The sequence below is a fragment of the Marmota flaviventris genome, chromosome 6, assembly GCF_047511675.1.
Source record: "Marmota flaviventris isolate mMarFla1 chromosome 6, mMarFla1.hap1, whole genome shotgun sequence".
Classification (NCBI taxonomy): Eukaryota; Metazoa; Chordata; class Mammalia; order Rodentia; family Sciuridae; genus Marmota; species Marmota flaviventris.
In genome coordinates this window covers 31847789-31862104 of record NC_092503.1, presented here as the reverse complement: position 1 = coordinate 31862104, position 14316 = coordinate 31847789, and the positions used below count along the sequence as shown (strand labels likewise).

At 33.4% G+C, this 14316-nt stretch overlaps 1 protein-coding gene across 1 annotated transcript in view; it reads right to left on the bottom strand.

Moving 5' to 3' along the window:
* Positions 1–220: 220 nt before the first annotated feature.
* Moxd1 (monooxygenase DBH like 1) overlaps positions 221–14316 on the bottom strand; it is a 73919-nt gene continuing 59823 nt past the window's right edge. Inside the window, exons 10-12 of the mRNA XM_027938529.2 lie at positions 13045–13187; positions 844–1012; positions 221–385 (exon numbers count right to left, since the gene is read on the bottom strand). Of these exons, the coding sequence (XP_027794330.2) occupies positions 221–385; positions 844–1012; positions 13045–13187 (477 nt within the window). The remainder of the gene's footprint in view (positions 386–843; positions 1013–13044; positions 13188–14316) is intronic.

Here is a 14316-nt window from a genome sequence, read left to right as displayed (position 1 = left end):
AGAACATTAGACACTTCTGAGGAAAAGCAGAGCCTCCATTGACATCTTCAGGTAGACTGGGAAGAACATGGGAGGGGATGAAGGGCGTATATGAAACCAAAGTCTCCATAGTTTTCATGCCCAGGTAAGTGGACACAGTCTTTAACCTTATGTTAAATGACAGGTTCAAATCACAGAATGTTTTCTGGTCACTGGGTCATCAAGTACATCGGCATCATAATCACAAGCACTCAGTGCCCAGCATGCTGCCGAGTAACGTAAAACACATGAGCAACTTCAGAGAGAAATTTCTGTGCAGAAAAGAGGTGGAAGACCTTTCACACACCAGAGGTTCTGCTTTGTATGGTCTGACTATATCCGGAGGTAAGGCGGTCATTCCTTGAATCTGGAAAGCAAAGAGCAGACAATGCAGAAGACATGTGATTTAAGAGCAGGACTGGGCCACACTTGCTGGCCACCTACATTTCTGCAGGGGATGAGGGGCAGGTGATGGTGGCAGAATCAAACACCAGGGAGTCAGAAACCCCAGGGCTTAGGAGGGAGATTGAACAGAGGGCCAGATGCTCCTCTGAAAGAACTACAGGGCAGGCTCCAATGCTTTCTGAAGCTCTCACCTAGCCTATTCCCACTTCAAAACAACTTCAATTTTAGAATGAATTTTCCTCTTCAAGGGGAGCTTTCATTTTCAGTCAACCCAACTAATCATAGAATAAAAATATTATCAGACACCTCAAAGGACAAGTGGATTTATAAATGTGGTATCTGATCCTGAGATTCTCCTGTTGTGGATCCAGGCAAAACATGCCACCTGGGCTCTCAGAAGTTAGATGAGTTTGGGCTCACCGACCACTCCGCGTTGTCTGTCTTAGAACATCTCACGTTCACTGGCAGGCCAAGGACAAGCTTGTTGAAGGAGAGACCTTCCTTCTTAGTCCATTTAAACTTATTCATGGCATCCATGAAAGAAAGGTTTTTATACTGCTTGGGGCTTTTGATAATGAAAGGCCATGTCCTGAAATTACATCAAATAACCACAATTACATTCAGAACAAAAGCATTGCATATTTCTTTCACTTTTCAACATTCTAACATAGATGTCATTTTTGCTCATTTTTACACACATGGATATCTCAATGTCAAATATTTATAAACTCATTAGTGGTTATTAGAAGAAATATATACCAAGTGAGGAGTCTTTTTAAAGAACTATATTTCTTCTTTGAGGAGCAGATAGGTATTGCATTTATCTATCTATCTATCTATCTATCTATCTATCTATCTATCTATCTAATCTATCTTGGGATTGAACCCAGTGTGCTTAATTGCTGAAACATGTCCCCAACCATTTTTATTTTGAGACAGGACCTAAAAATAAAGATCTTGCTAGAGCCTCACTAAGTTTCTAGGCCTGGCTTTCAACTAGCAATCCTCCTGCCTCAGTCTCCCAACCACCAGGATTAAAGGCATGTGCCACCATGTTACAGGTATTACTTTTGGAAAAAATAACATGGCCTAAGAAAACTTCCCCACAGTCTCACAATTCTAGATAACAATATAACCCATAAGTATTCATTTCTGAAGAGTGTGACACTCATAATGCAACAAAGGAACATGGAGATTCTCGAAAGATACTGTTTACAGATGTAAAATTCAAATCCACACAGTGGAGAAGCCTGATCCCTGCTGATTGTCCTGTTTCTGCTCACCTAAGATTTGAATTTTAACCAATGGTTTAAAAATATTAGTGAGACTGCAGAATGAAATTGACCCAATTATTCTATGTATGTATATGAATATACTTCAGTGAATTCCACCTTTATATACTTATAAAAGCACCAATTTAAAAAACAATAAATAAATAGAAGGAAGAATAGTTGAAGAAGGGGAACTGGGACAGGGAGGAAGAGGGGGAAAGAGAAAGTACTGAGAACTGAAATAGAGCAAATCATAATATACGCATTTTAGATTATGTCAAAATGAACCCCACTGTTGTATAACTATAATGCACCAATAAAAACATTTTAAAAGTTTACTGAGAATGGATATTCAATAATCAATATACTTGGCTTTCACTTGTTGCTTTAAAAAATGCTAAATTTTGTCCAAGAAAGAAAGAAGATATCACAGAAATATGACCTAAAAAGCTAGAAAAGATACTTTTCAGGTGCAATCTTTCATTAAATATTTTATGCTATTGATTTCTCGAGAGAGGACACGTGTAATTGTTAGCACATCAAAAAATGTTCATTAATCCATGGATACTACAGAAGATTATTATGGGTGACCAGTAGGTATTTGACTACATAATACCACAAGAAGATGGTCCAGTGATTTCCAGTAATTACCAAATAATTAGCCATCCACTGAGCAAGCCACATTTTAAATATTTGATTGTCTCAATCTCTTCATTTCTGTCATCACTTCACTTTCTCTTACATGCATAGCTGAGTAGGTGCACTAAATTATCTTATTAAGTAAATTAGACAATATTTATTAATATCTTGAAATTATGAAAGTAAATTTTAATGTAAAATTTGAAAATTATTTCTCCTATTCTGTAACAAATGGGAACATAAAAATGGTAACATATAAAGATATTTATATTCTTCAGTTCCTAATCTCCTTTTTTCTTTAATTAAGAGTCAGCATGTTTGTTGAATTTTAAATGCATTATTTCACCTAGAGATCTTAAAGTACCATAAATTAAAAGCAATAACACTACCTTAAACTTCTAGCAGTGACCCCAATCTAGAGCATTTCCTAATTGTGGTGACATATAATCTGAAGTTAATGTAAAAACAAAAACTTGAAAGAAACTTATTAACTTTCAGACAATGTTGCTTTAAATCCACTAAAACTACAGATAGGTTTTATTAAATATAACATAGTTTAAAATCAAATATTAGAATAAAATTTATTTCTCACAAAGACAAGTTACTGGGCACAGAGACACACACCTATAATCCCAGCTTCTTGGGAGGCTGAGGGAAGAGGATTTTGAGTTTGAGGTCAGCCTAGGGAATTTAATGAGACCCTGTCTCAAAATAAAATATTTGTTAAAGGAGCCTGGGGAAGTACTTCAGTAGTAGAGTGTCTCTGGGAAAAATGCCATGTACTGCCAATAAATGAAAATTAATTTTTAAAAGGTGCTTATTTTGAGAACAGAACAGCAACTTTTATACCCAGAGAAATGCTGGAGGAGATGGGGGGAAATTATCAGTCTGCAACCACATAAAACACCACAAGAGGGCACTCGCACTTGAATTTTCACTATGGTTGCTTAAGTGGGATAAATCTGAATTTTTTGCAGCCTTGCTGGTTAGAGTAATCACTGTAACCATTATGTATAGATAAAATCTAAAAACTCTGCTGCTGTAATAAATCATTAAACTATTATTTATTGATATTGCATAGCATAATGTAACAGAAGAGATGTAATCACATTTGTTAACTTATAGTACAGGCGGGACAGGGCAAACTCAATGGCTCATACATGAAGACAATGCCCTAGGCTGGAGGACCTGGAATGTGGCCACTGACCTATCTGAGATGACATCTCTGACTCATATTTTTATCCTTTGATTTCTACTAACTCAATTGCAGTCCATTCTATGATAACATTGTATCAACAGACTCTTTTCCTCTCTAACCTACCCAGCTGCTCTAACACCACATTTTCAGACTGACATCTGGAAATTAGAGAAGGCGAAGACAGAAAGATGAGGAATCTTCAAAAAGTAAATATCCTAAATATTTTTCTCAAAAAGACTAAGCTTTAAACCTAAAGGAGGTAGCCTTAAAGTAACAAGTGTTGCTGCTATTACTGGGACTAAGGGTTAGCTAGAAATATTAAGAATGCTACAGAAATGAAAACAGCTACATTATTGCACATCTGAGCATTGTGTAAGTGTCCACTCAGATATACAAGCAAAGAAAAGAATACTATTTATATATTACTGTAGTTGATAGAAACAAATTGTGTTAATATTGCAACTTAATATTCATGGGTAATTTTCCTTTATAAATCTGATCTAAATTCTGAGATGTTTTTCTTGAAACATAGAAATATTGCAATACACCATAGTGCAAAGTAAGTTTTCATTTTCCAGCAGAAATCCATTTATATCTGCAAATTTATACCAATTAATGAAAAAATTAAAGTTTAATGATTTTTATACTTGGCCTCCTATTCTGAATAAATTGGAAAGCAGAGAGAGAAAGGTTATTTTGTAGCTACATTTCATATCTGAGGCTCCCTGGAAATCCCACCCTTGTTTTAAAAGTGTTACTGCTGTAGTTTTTCTGGAGAATGACGGGGGAAGAGAAATGTGGATGGAAGATCCTACCAAGGAGCAATGCCCATGTATAATACAGCTGAATGAATAACATCCCAGACTCTCCCTTCATCAAGCAAGTAAACATATGACAAAAAACTAGTAAACAAACAAAAATTCATTAACAGACTTCCACTTCTGGCCATGCTGGAGTAAACGGTACCAATTTACCATTTAAAAAAAAAAAAAAATCACCACCACCACCAACAGCAGCAAAAAAAAAAAAAAAAAAAAAACCCTCAAAACTGGAAAAACTACATGGAATAGATGACTTTAGACATTGGAAAACAAACAGCAGAAAACTATGGTTCCCAAAAAGGATGGGAAAAAAATGAAAGGATTAAACATTATGTTCATCCCAGCTTTCTGCCTAAAAGCACTTTCTGAGCCAAGATGCAGAATGGGGCATTTTCAAAGGGGAAAGAAAAACACAATTTCAATAAGTTAAGGAGATAAAAATCAGAGTCCAAGGAGTCTGAATCACTTGAATATTAAAATTAAAGTACTACAGAGGAAAAAGTCTCCTTAGATAAGTCTCTAAAAATCTGTGCAAGGATCCCCTAAATATATGTGACTGAATAATGAGTCAACTATATTTAGGATAAAATTTCACAAGGCTGAGAAAGAAAAACCAAGAGATCATAAGTCAAACATTTCACAGAGTTCACAGGGAGCTGGAAGACATTCAAGCTCCAGAAAAGAGTATCTTTGCTGACTACACTGGCATTCAGGAGAGACCTGAGAATAGGTCATGCCACAGCAGTTAAGCTAAACAAGCCCTAAACATCTAATTCTAGGTTCACAATGACAAGGTTCTCTGGAGGAAGAAGAACAATCTAGCACAAATCAACATAGAATTAACAATATCCAGTGTCTATATTTAGTCAAAAATTACAAACTATATGAATAAATACATAATGTGGAGAAAAATCAGTGAATCCTCTAAGACTTAGGAATGACTGAGAGTTCAGAATTAAGAAATAAGTATATCAAAAACAAACGAGAAATATTGTTATCAAAACGTGTAAAATTTCTACACTGAGAACTATAAGACAGTAAGAAAAATAAAAGGGCAATAAATAAGCAAAGAAACATACCATGTTCATAGAGAAGAAGACTCAAAGTTGGTAAAGTGTCAGTTTTCTCAAAGTGATCTAGAAATTCAATATAATCCCATTCAAATATTGAGAGACTTTTAAAAAGAAATGGGTAAGTTGATTTAAATATATATGTGAAAATGAAATGAACCAAGACTATCAAAATAATTTTGGAAAAAGGAAAAAAGATGAAAAAGTTCAGAGACTTACATTCTCTTACTGAAGACTTCCTATAAAACTACAATAATCAAGTCTAGTATTAAAGTAAGGCTCCACATGCACATCCATGAAATATAATAAAGTTGAAAAAGAGTAGCCAGGCATAATGTGGCACATGCCTGTAATCCCAGAGACTTAGGAAGCTGATAAAGCAGGATCACAAGTTCAAAGCCAGCCTGAGTAACTTGGTGAGGCCCTAAACAACCTATTGAGTCCCTGTCTCAAAATACAAAATAAAAAGGGATGGGGAGGTGGCTCAATGGTTAAGCACTGCTGATGTCAAAAAAAGAAAAGAATCAACATATGATCAAATGTTTTTTCAACAAATATTCCAAAGCAATACAATAGTTAAAAAAGTATATCAAATGGCTCTTGAACAACTTCATATATATACAACAAAATACTCCCATCTTGAAAATAGAAAACAAGCCCTACTCAGAGACTAAATCTGCTGGCATCTCAATTTTGAACTTCCCAACCTCCATTATGGTAATAAATTTGTTCATAAATTACACAAACAAGGTTAATTTGTTGTAGCATTGCAGAGGGACTTAGATGTTCCCTTAGTAACAGGATGTCCTTCAATGCTTTAGCTCAGAAAAAAAACAGTACATAAAAATTTATTCAAAATGAATCATCAACATAAATGTAAAAGTTAGGGGTAGAACAGAAGAAAACCTTGGATAAGCAAAGATTTCTTAGAAAGGATGGCAAAATCACAAAAAAACAAAAAAATGATAAAATGAACTTTAAAATATAATTTAAAAATGAAAATCAAATTACAGACTTATAACTATTTATAAACATATGTCTGACAAAAAGGTAATAACCAAAATATAAAGAATTCTTTACAAAGAATTCTTTCAATTCAACAATAAGAAAACAAGTAATCCAATTAAATAATATAGAAAAAGTTGAAATAAAAAGTAAAAGGACATACAAATACATCCATATAACTGCAGGAAAATTCTACAGGTAGTCTTGAGTCAACTGAGGTCTCCCTTCTTTTTTGCTGTAGTTTTAAAGAATAATGGTAGAATATGATGGGGATGCTATATCCTGAAATATGAAGAGACTAGCTGGAAAAGTACAAGCTTTGTCCAAGTAACCTTCTGCTATGGTCTGAAAGTTTATGCCTTTCTAAAATTCATGCTAAAATCTAATCCCCACTGTGGTGGTATTAAGAGGTGGGGCCTTTAGGAGCTGCTCGGGTCATGAGGGTTCCACCCTCATAAATGGGACTAGTTCCCTTATAAAAGATGCATGAGGCAAACTTGCATCCCTTTCAAAAGAGGAAAACATAGCAAGAGGGTGCCATCTTGAAAATAGAAAACAAACCCTCCTCAAAGACTAAATCTGCTGGCACCTTGATTTTGAACTTTCCAACCTCCACTATGATAATAAATTTGTTCACAAATTACTCAAACTAAGTTAATTTGTTGTAGTATTGCAGAGGGACATATATGCTCTCTTAGTAATAGGATTTCCTTCAATGCTTTAGCTCAGCAAATCACAACATCCGTGGGTATAAAACCCAGGATTGGCTGCATTTCAGGGACTCAACCACAGTTTGAGTAAAGCATATGCAATCACGCTGCATCCATCAAGAACAGCTTTCTGTTCTGGAGTGTGATGAATCTTAGACTTCTGTTAACCTTGCTCCTTATCTGTAGAAAATTTGTTTCATGTAATTTGTTGTATATGAGTTTGTTGTGTCTTACCAGTTGATAACCAGTATCAGTAAGCCTGCTTCACAACAACTGGCAAGCAAGTAAAAAGAAGCTCTAAACCATAAGTCATAAGGGAAATGGAAATAAAACTATAATAAGATGCAGTGACGAACACATTAAAGTGGGCAAACTTTAAAAGATTGAATTTGACTTGACTTTCCTGGTACATATATAAATACACCACAGTGAATCTCTCACATCATGTACAACCACAAGACTGGGATCCTAAGTAGAATAAGATGTACACCATGTTTGTATAAATACATCAAAATATGATCTATTGTCATGTATAACTAAAAAGAACAAATAAAAAAGCAAGAAAACTCCACAGAATTGGAACTTGAATTTAAAAAGAAACTGATACATCAGCAAAAGTAGTAATTCTGAATTTAAAAAGCTAAAAAATTTTGGAGGACACTTTTGAGAGTCTTATGATGTAAACATAATCTTAGTACATAATCTGATAACTCCATGCTAAATAGTAATGCCAAATTGAAAACATGTGTCCAAAGACTAAAATAATAATGTTCATTGCAGCTTTCTTCATTATAGCCAGAAACTAGAAACAATCCAAATGTCTTTCAACTGGAGAATCAATAAATTAATCGTGGTATATCCACACAAGGAAATATTACCCAGCAATAAAAAATAATGGATTGCTGATACATGTACAGGCATACATAAATCTCACAAATATTCTGAGTAAAAGAGCCAGACACAAAAGAGTGCATATGATATAAAATTTATAAAAGAACTAATTAATATATAGTGACATAAAACAGATTTGCAGGGGCTGCGGTTATGGCTCAGTGGCACAGTGTTCGCCTCGCATGTGCAAGGCCCTGGGTTTGAGCATCAGCACCACATAAAAATAAATAAATAAATAAGTTATTTGTACAACTACAAAAAATAAATATTAAAAGAAAATAAAACAGATGCAGCTTCTGGAGCTTCGTGTAGAAGGTGGGGTTGTCTCTACATGGGAATAAGAGACCTTTGGAAACGCTCTCTGTCTTACTTGTGATGTGGTCATAAGTTGTTCCACATATGACAAAAAACTTTCTAACAGTATATTTAAAATAGGTAGACTTCATTGTATGTAAATTATACCTCAAGCAATATGGCTATGAGAGATAAACACAAAACAGATAAAAACATATCATCAGTAAGCAGACAAGAAGAAGGAAAAGGAGGAGACACAATACAATGCATGAACTTTACAATCTCTGGTAAAGAAGGGAAAGGGAAGATCTGACTCAACAAGGTGAATTCCCAGTCCTCCTCACACCCTCTGCAGAGATGACTGTTGGAGGAACAGAGCAATGAGTCTCCCTAGGAGAGAGAAGGGCTGAGCTGAGGGCTGCAGCAGACTTGACAACCATTCCCCCATGGAAAATGGTTCAGCCCCAACCAGATTACAAGTTTCTTTAAATAGATTTTTAATAAAATCTGAGAGAGACAACTCACACATTCTAATATCAAGTCCCACCCATACACACAACCTTTATTCTCAAAATATAAAAATATGTGTACATAAATAAATCACCCAAACCTCAAACTGTGGTATGGAAAGCAAGATAACTAAGAGGATTTTTTAGAAGTAGTTTTGGACAGGAATACCTCAGCACAATTTTAAAAAAAAGACAACCATGGAAAAAAGAACAAAAAGAAAATATAAAGAAACAGGAAAAACTGAGTCTAGAATAAAATACAAATTTTATTCCACTGAATTTTACTAAAGAGAACTATGACAAGTATTTCATGATTCAAATTTATCTCATAAAATGAATACATTACATTAAAAGCTCAAATACAAGATGACAAAATAACAGTGAAATCAAAAGAAAGACTGCAAAGCAAATGAAATAAATTTAAGACAAAATAAATTTTACATCAGATAAATTAGAAAAAAATAAGAATCAGAAGAGGACTCTGGAATTTTTAAAAAGAAAATGCTTGAGAAAAATCTCAAATAGGCTAGAAAACTATATGTAGATATAATACAAAACAAATTCTGTGAAATGAATAAAACAAGTGAATATACGTAGTACAAGAGTACTTTTGTGTCTCAGGAAAATCTGATTCAGATGCGTAGCACTTAAGCATATTCAATTTAACTTATGAGTCCTATCAGTAAAAAAAGAATTCTCCCCTTCCTCCAGGGTGATTTCCCCAGAGATACAAAATATGACCTCCAAATACTATATCCAGACAAAATGTTGTTCACATAAAAGTGCAGAAATTCTCAAACATGAAAGAACTTGGGTTTCAAAGCATCCAGAAACTCTTTCTGATTACAGAACCAGAAGATTAAAGCTTGAGGACTCAAATTAACGAACTCAGAACATAGAAATAATACAGAGTTCAGGGGTTCTCATGGACTCTATCTAAATATTTACATATTAAATTAAATATTGTAGGAATTATTGCCTCAGAATTAAATGTAAAAACTAAAAATCTTGAAAATATAAAAATTATAAATAATAAGTATTTGGTGGTTTAAACAGAGAGGTGGGAGAAAATGTGAAGGTATTAATGTCCTCAACTTTCATGACCTAAAACTGAAATTTGTAATTCAAAAAAGGGAAGTCCAATATCTCTTAATGTCTCTTATGATCTATTTCCTCAATATTTGAGACCACCATTATAAAACATTATCTCTTATGTTTAAAACAATAAGAGCAACAACTTTTATTTCAAATTCAACAAATGTTCAGTTTTACTTTAGTTTCTCTTTCTGAGGGTACATAAGACAAAATTAAAATTCAATATTTTGTTTATAACAATGCACAAACATAACCTTGGTAATATTTAATTTATACATTGTTATATCAATATAAAGTTTCTGCAATAACATTCAATTTAATGTTAGCAATGTTTATTTCTAATGGAATTTGAGGCGATGGCCTTTGCCTTCTTTTAAAAGACTTCCTCTGTATTACTTGAGCTCTTTATAATAAGCCAGTGTGATTTTTAAACTGTAAAAATGCAAAGTAATTCTCCTGCAAATACAAAGAAAAAGGTCTTTCAATTGTCTTTTAGAACTAGAACCAATAACACTTTCCATCACATAAACCTCACTGGAGCTTCATACTCTGTTAATATTTGGTATAACAGAGAACACAAAATTTACCTAAATTTATTACTTGTTCTTTTATTTGATCTGTGATTTTTTTTGTTTTCCTTATGCCTTGCCAGGTCTGTTAGGAGACAGAGAAAAATTGCATCCCCAGAACAGACAATAAAAATAAGACAAGATGTTATTCTTTAGTTTTTATCAATCCACCCTCTAAATTCTAAGATTGCTACAAAATGTTGAAAAGAAAATGCAGTACCTAATTAGTTAGTTGTGATAATGAAAGCAATTAATTAGTTGTGATATTTAAAGCACTAACAGTAGATTTAGGGTCTTGTGTTATATGACATTCTTTTTTAACACTATATCCTGAAGGCCCAGTAATATTAATTTTCAGTAATATTACTCTCAGCAAAATAGAAAAAAACACCTAACTCATTTCTCTCTTTTGGTCATTTAGCCAGTACCAGGTTGGCTTGGCCTTCATGATCATTTATGTCACTATGATGATGAACTATATTTGAAAGTCTCATTCAAACACCATTCCATTGGTGATGTTGATAGTTAAGGCAATTATGAGTGTCAGGGTTGGGGTTTATTGGAACTCCATGATTTATGAATTCTGCTGTCAACCTAAAATTGCTCCATAAAATAAAATTCATTACTTAAAAAATCTAAACATGCTATTTAAAATAGAGGTTCTTTTTGATTCATATTTTCAAAGAAAAAATTTAACCACAAAGTTAAATGTTTTTTCTCGGCAATGACAGTTTCAAAACTGGCTGTGTTTTGTGGTACAATCCTCCCTGTCTTTCCAAGTGATGGAAACCCAACTTCAGCCTTTCCTGGAGATGATCAAAGTCATGGACACTGGTGATGCTCTTCAGGAAATGGGAGCCAAGTATTTTTAGAGGCTTCACATAAGTCCAACATAAAAAAATGGGCCACAGAGTGCATTTCATTCATCTTGTAAACACATAGCTTTGCAGATCCAATCCTTTTCAACTTTCTCTCCAATAAACCCATGATTAGGAAAAGCTCCTATTTAATATGCAAAAAAGCATTCTAAACAAAGAAAATTCTTGGGGCTGGTGTTGTGGCTCAGTGGTATGGAGTGCTTGCATAGCATGTGTGAGGCCCTGGGTTTGATTCTCAGCACTGCATATAAATAAAGATAATAAAGGTCCATTGACAACTAAAAAAAAAAATTAAAAAAAGAAAGAAAATCCTTTAAGTAAAGGACAATATGATATCAATATTTGGGGCCTGGGGTTGTAGTTCAGTGATAAATCATTTTCCTACCATACTCTAGCCCTGGATTTGATCCCTGGCACCATAAGACAAACAAAAACACAAATATTTTAAAAACAAGATTATAACCTAGTATTTTTAGAATTGCACTTCATGTGCTACTTTGATCTCTATTAATATTTAAGTTATTATGTGTATGATTTTGACTAAATACATTATTCTCATTTTGAAATGTCCTGATTACAAAATTATTATATATATGGATATGGATATGAAGAAGAGACCAGAGTATGAACCCTAACTTTCCCATTTCTTACAGTATTACATGATGTTGAACAGTTCCATACTCTCTTAGTTTTTATTTCTTCCTCTATAAAACTCAGATTGAATGTCCTTTCTACCTACTAGAATTGTGTAAAAATAAATTAAATAAAACAATGCATGTGAAAACACTTAGAAAATTACAAAGCAATTTACATAAGTATGTACTTATAATGTAGACAAACTCTTCTGTTCTGGTGGTCATGGGGTTGTTTGGATAGAAACAGTAAAACATATCTATGAATGATTAATTTAAAAAGAATGCCCTCAATTGATAATTTGAGGAAAAAAATGATACCATATTTATATTTCCCTTAACCATCTGCATTTCACCATATCCTCATTTTACCTGTTTTTTATTGTTCTTAAATACACTCTCTGAAAATCTTTGTGTATACTTTTGTCTAATTAGATCAGTCCCTTTTATTTTGAAAAGTCCTAATTATTAGAAAATTCTTTCTTATATAAAAACGTATCATGCCAAAATTTCTACCACTATTCCAATTCTTCTTACTGATATTCCAAGAACAGACAGAATGCTTTTTTAACATCAACTTTAATATATCCTAAGCAGCATTCTCCATATCTGCCTCCCCTAAAAACATTCATTGAGCTTCTCTCCTTTCTTCCTTTCAGTATTTCTCTGTGATGCAATTTGCAATTCTACTGGAGAGTCCTCTTGGAAATTTGCACCTGGTTTGCTCTGAACTTTGCCCATGTACCCTCCACTTTGTTCATTTTTCTTTGTATCCTTCCACTGTAATGAACACTGTCCATGAGTACAACTATATGCTGAGTCCTTTAGGTCCTCCTAGAAAGTCACTGAACCTGAGGGTGGTTCAGGAGATCCTCAATGCAGCAATCAAGAAGTTTATCTGATCTCCCCACTTACAAGAAATCAAATAGAACAGTACATGAAATAATTCCATTCCATAACAGGTAATGATTGCAATGTAAGAATAAAGACCACCCTTCTCTGAAGTACATGACCCACATGACATCCATCTACCACTTACGTGACTGGTCTGTAGATCTCCTTAACACCGATGAACTGAAGTTGTTCCATGATGTCTGGAATACTTGCACATCGGGTAAGATTAATTCTTGGGTAATAAAGAAGGTATGAGAGACACATTTCACTCCTAGTGCTCAGACCTCCCTGAAATGGAGATATTTTAATTAGCAAAATATACATTCCACCAAGTTTGAGACACATAACACAAAAGACTCCAACATTGTGCAAAAGTATCTTCCAATTCCAAAACATATTATGTTTCTACAGCTTTTCATTACACATAATATTCAATTTATTAAAGTGTGTATCCCCACACAATCTATGGTTCAATGTTGTATGTTCTTGAGCTTTTACATACATTTCACATTACATGTATCCTGTGCAAACCTGCTCTTTCAATCAATACTGTGTTCTTCAGATAGATTCATGTTAACATGTGTAGTTTTATTTAACTGATTTTCATAACAATATGCTATTTTGTTATATGGAATATGTAATAATGTATTTATTTATTCTGCTTTTGATGGGTATTTGAGATGTACCTCTTTTTTTGTTCCTGTATTATTAAATGTTACTATGAATATTGTACATATTTCTTTCTTGGAATACATTCTGCCAATGTTACCCCAAGGGTAAATATGCATAGAAACAGAACTAGGCAGAGCATATGCAAAGCTCCAACTTTACTAGGTTATATATTTTTTTATGTTATGTTTCTCCTCAGTTATTTTACAAACTTATACTCCCATTAACTGTGAATGAGTATTGCAGTTTTGACACACTAGAAATACAACTTTAAATGTTGCCAATATGGTGGGTTTAAAATACCCCATTCCTGTTTACATAGGCATAACCCTATATTCAAAGAAAATTTAATATATATTCCTATATGAATTATTTACTCATGTTTTAATTTCTGTGAATTTTTTTGTCTTTCTCTCTGTTCTATTATATGCTTGTCTTCTGTTAGTGATTTATGGAATTTCTTTTATATGCTATATATTAATACTTTGTTAAAACGATGTATTAAAATATTTATTTTCAAAATAAAAATTGTCTTTTCATTTTCCTAAGAGTATCTTTTGGTAACAAAATGCTTCAAGGCAGCTAAATTCATCAGTTTTTTATTTATGGTTTTTGTTTTTAGTTTCATTGTTTAAAAAATTCTTTACTACTCAAAGGTAGTTTAGATATATTCAAACATGTTTCTTTCAATTTTTGTTGGTTGGTTTGTTTGTTGCTACTGGCAATTGTACTCAGGAGTACTTTACTG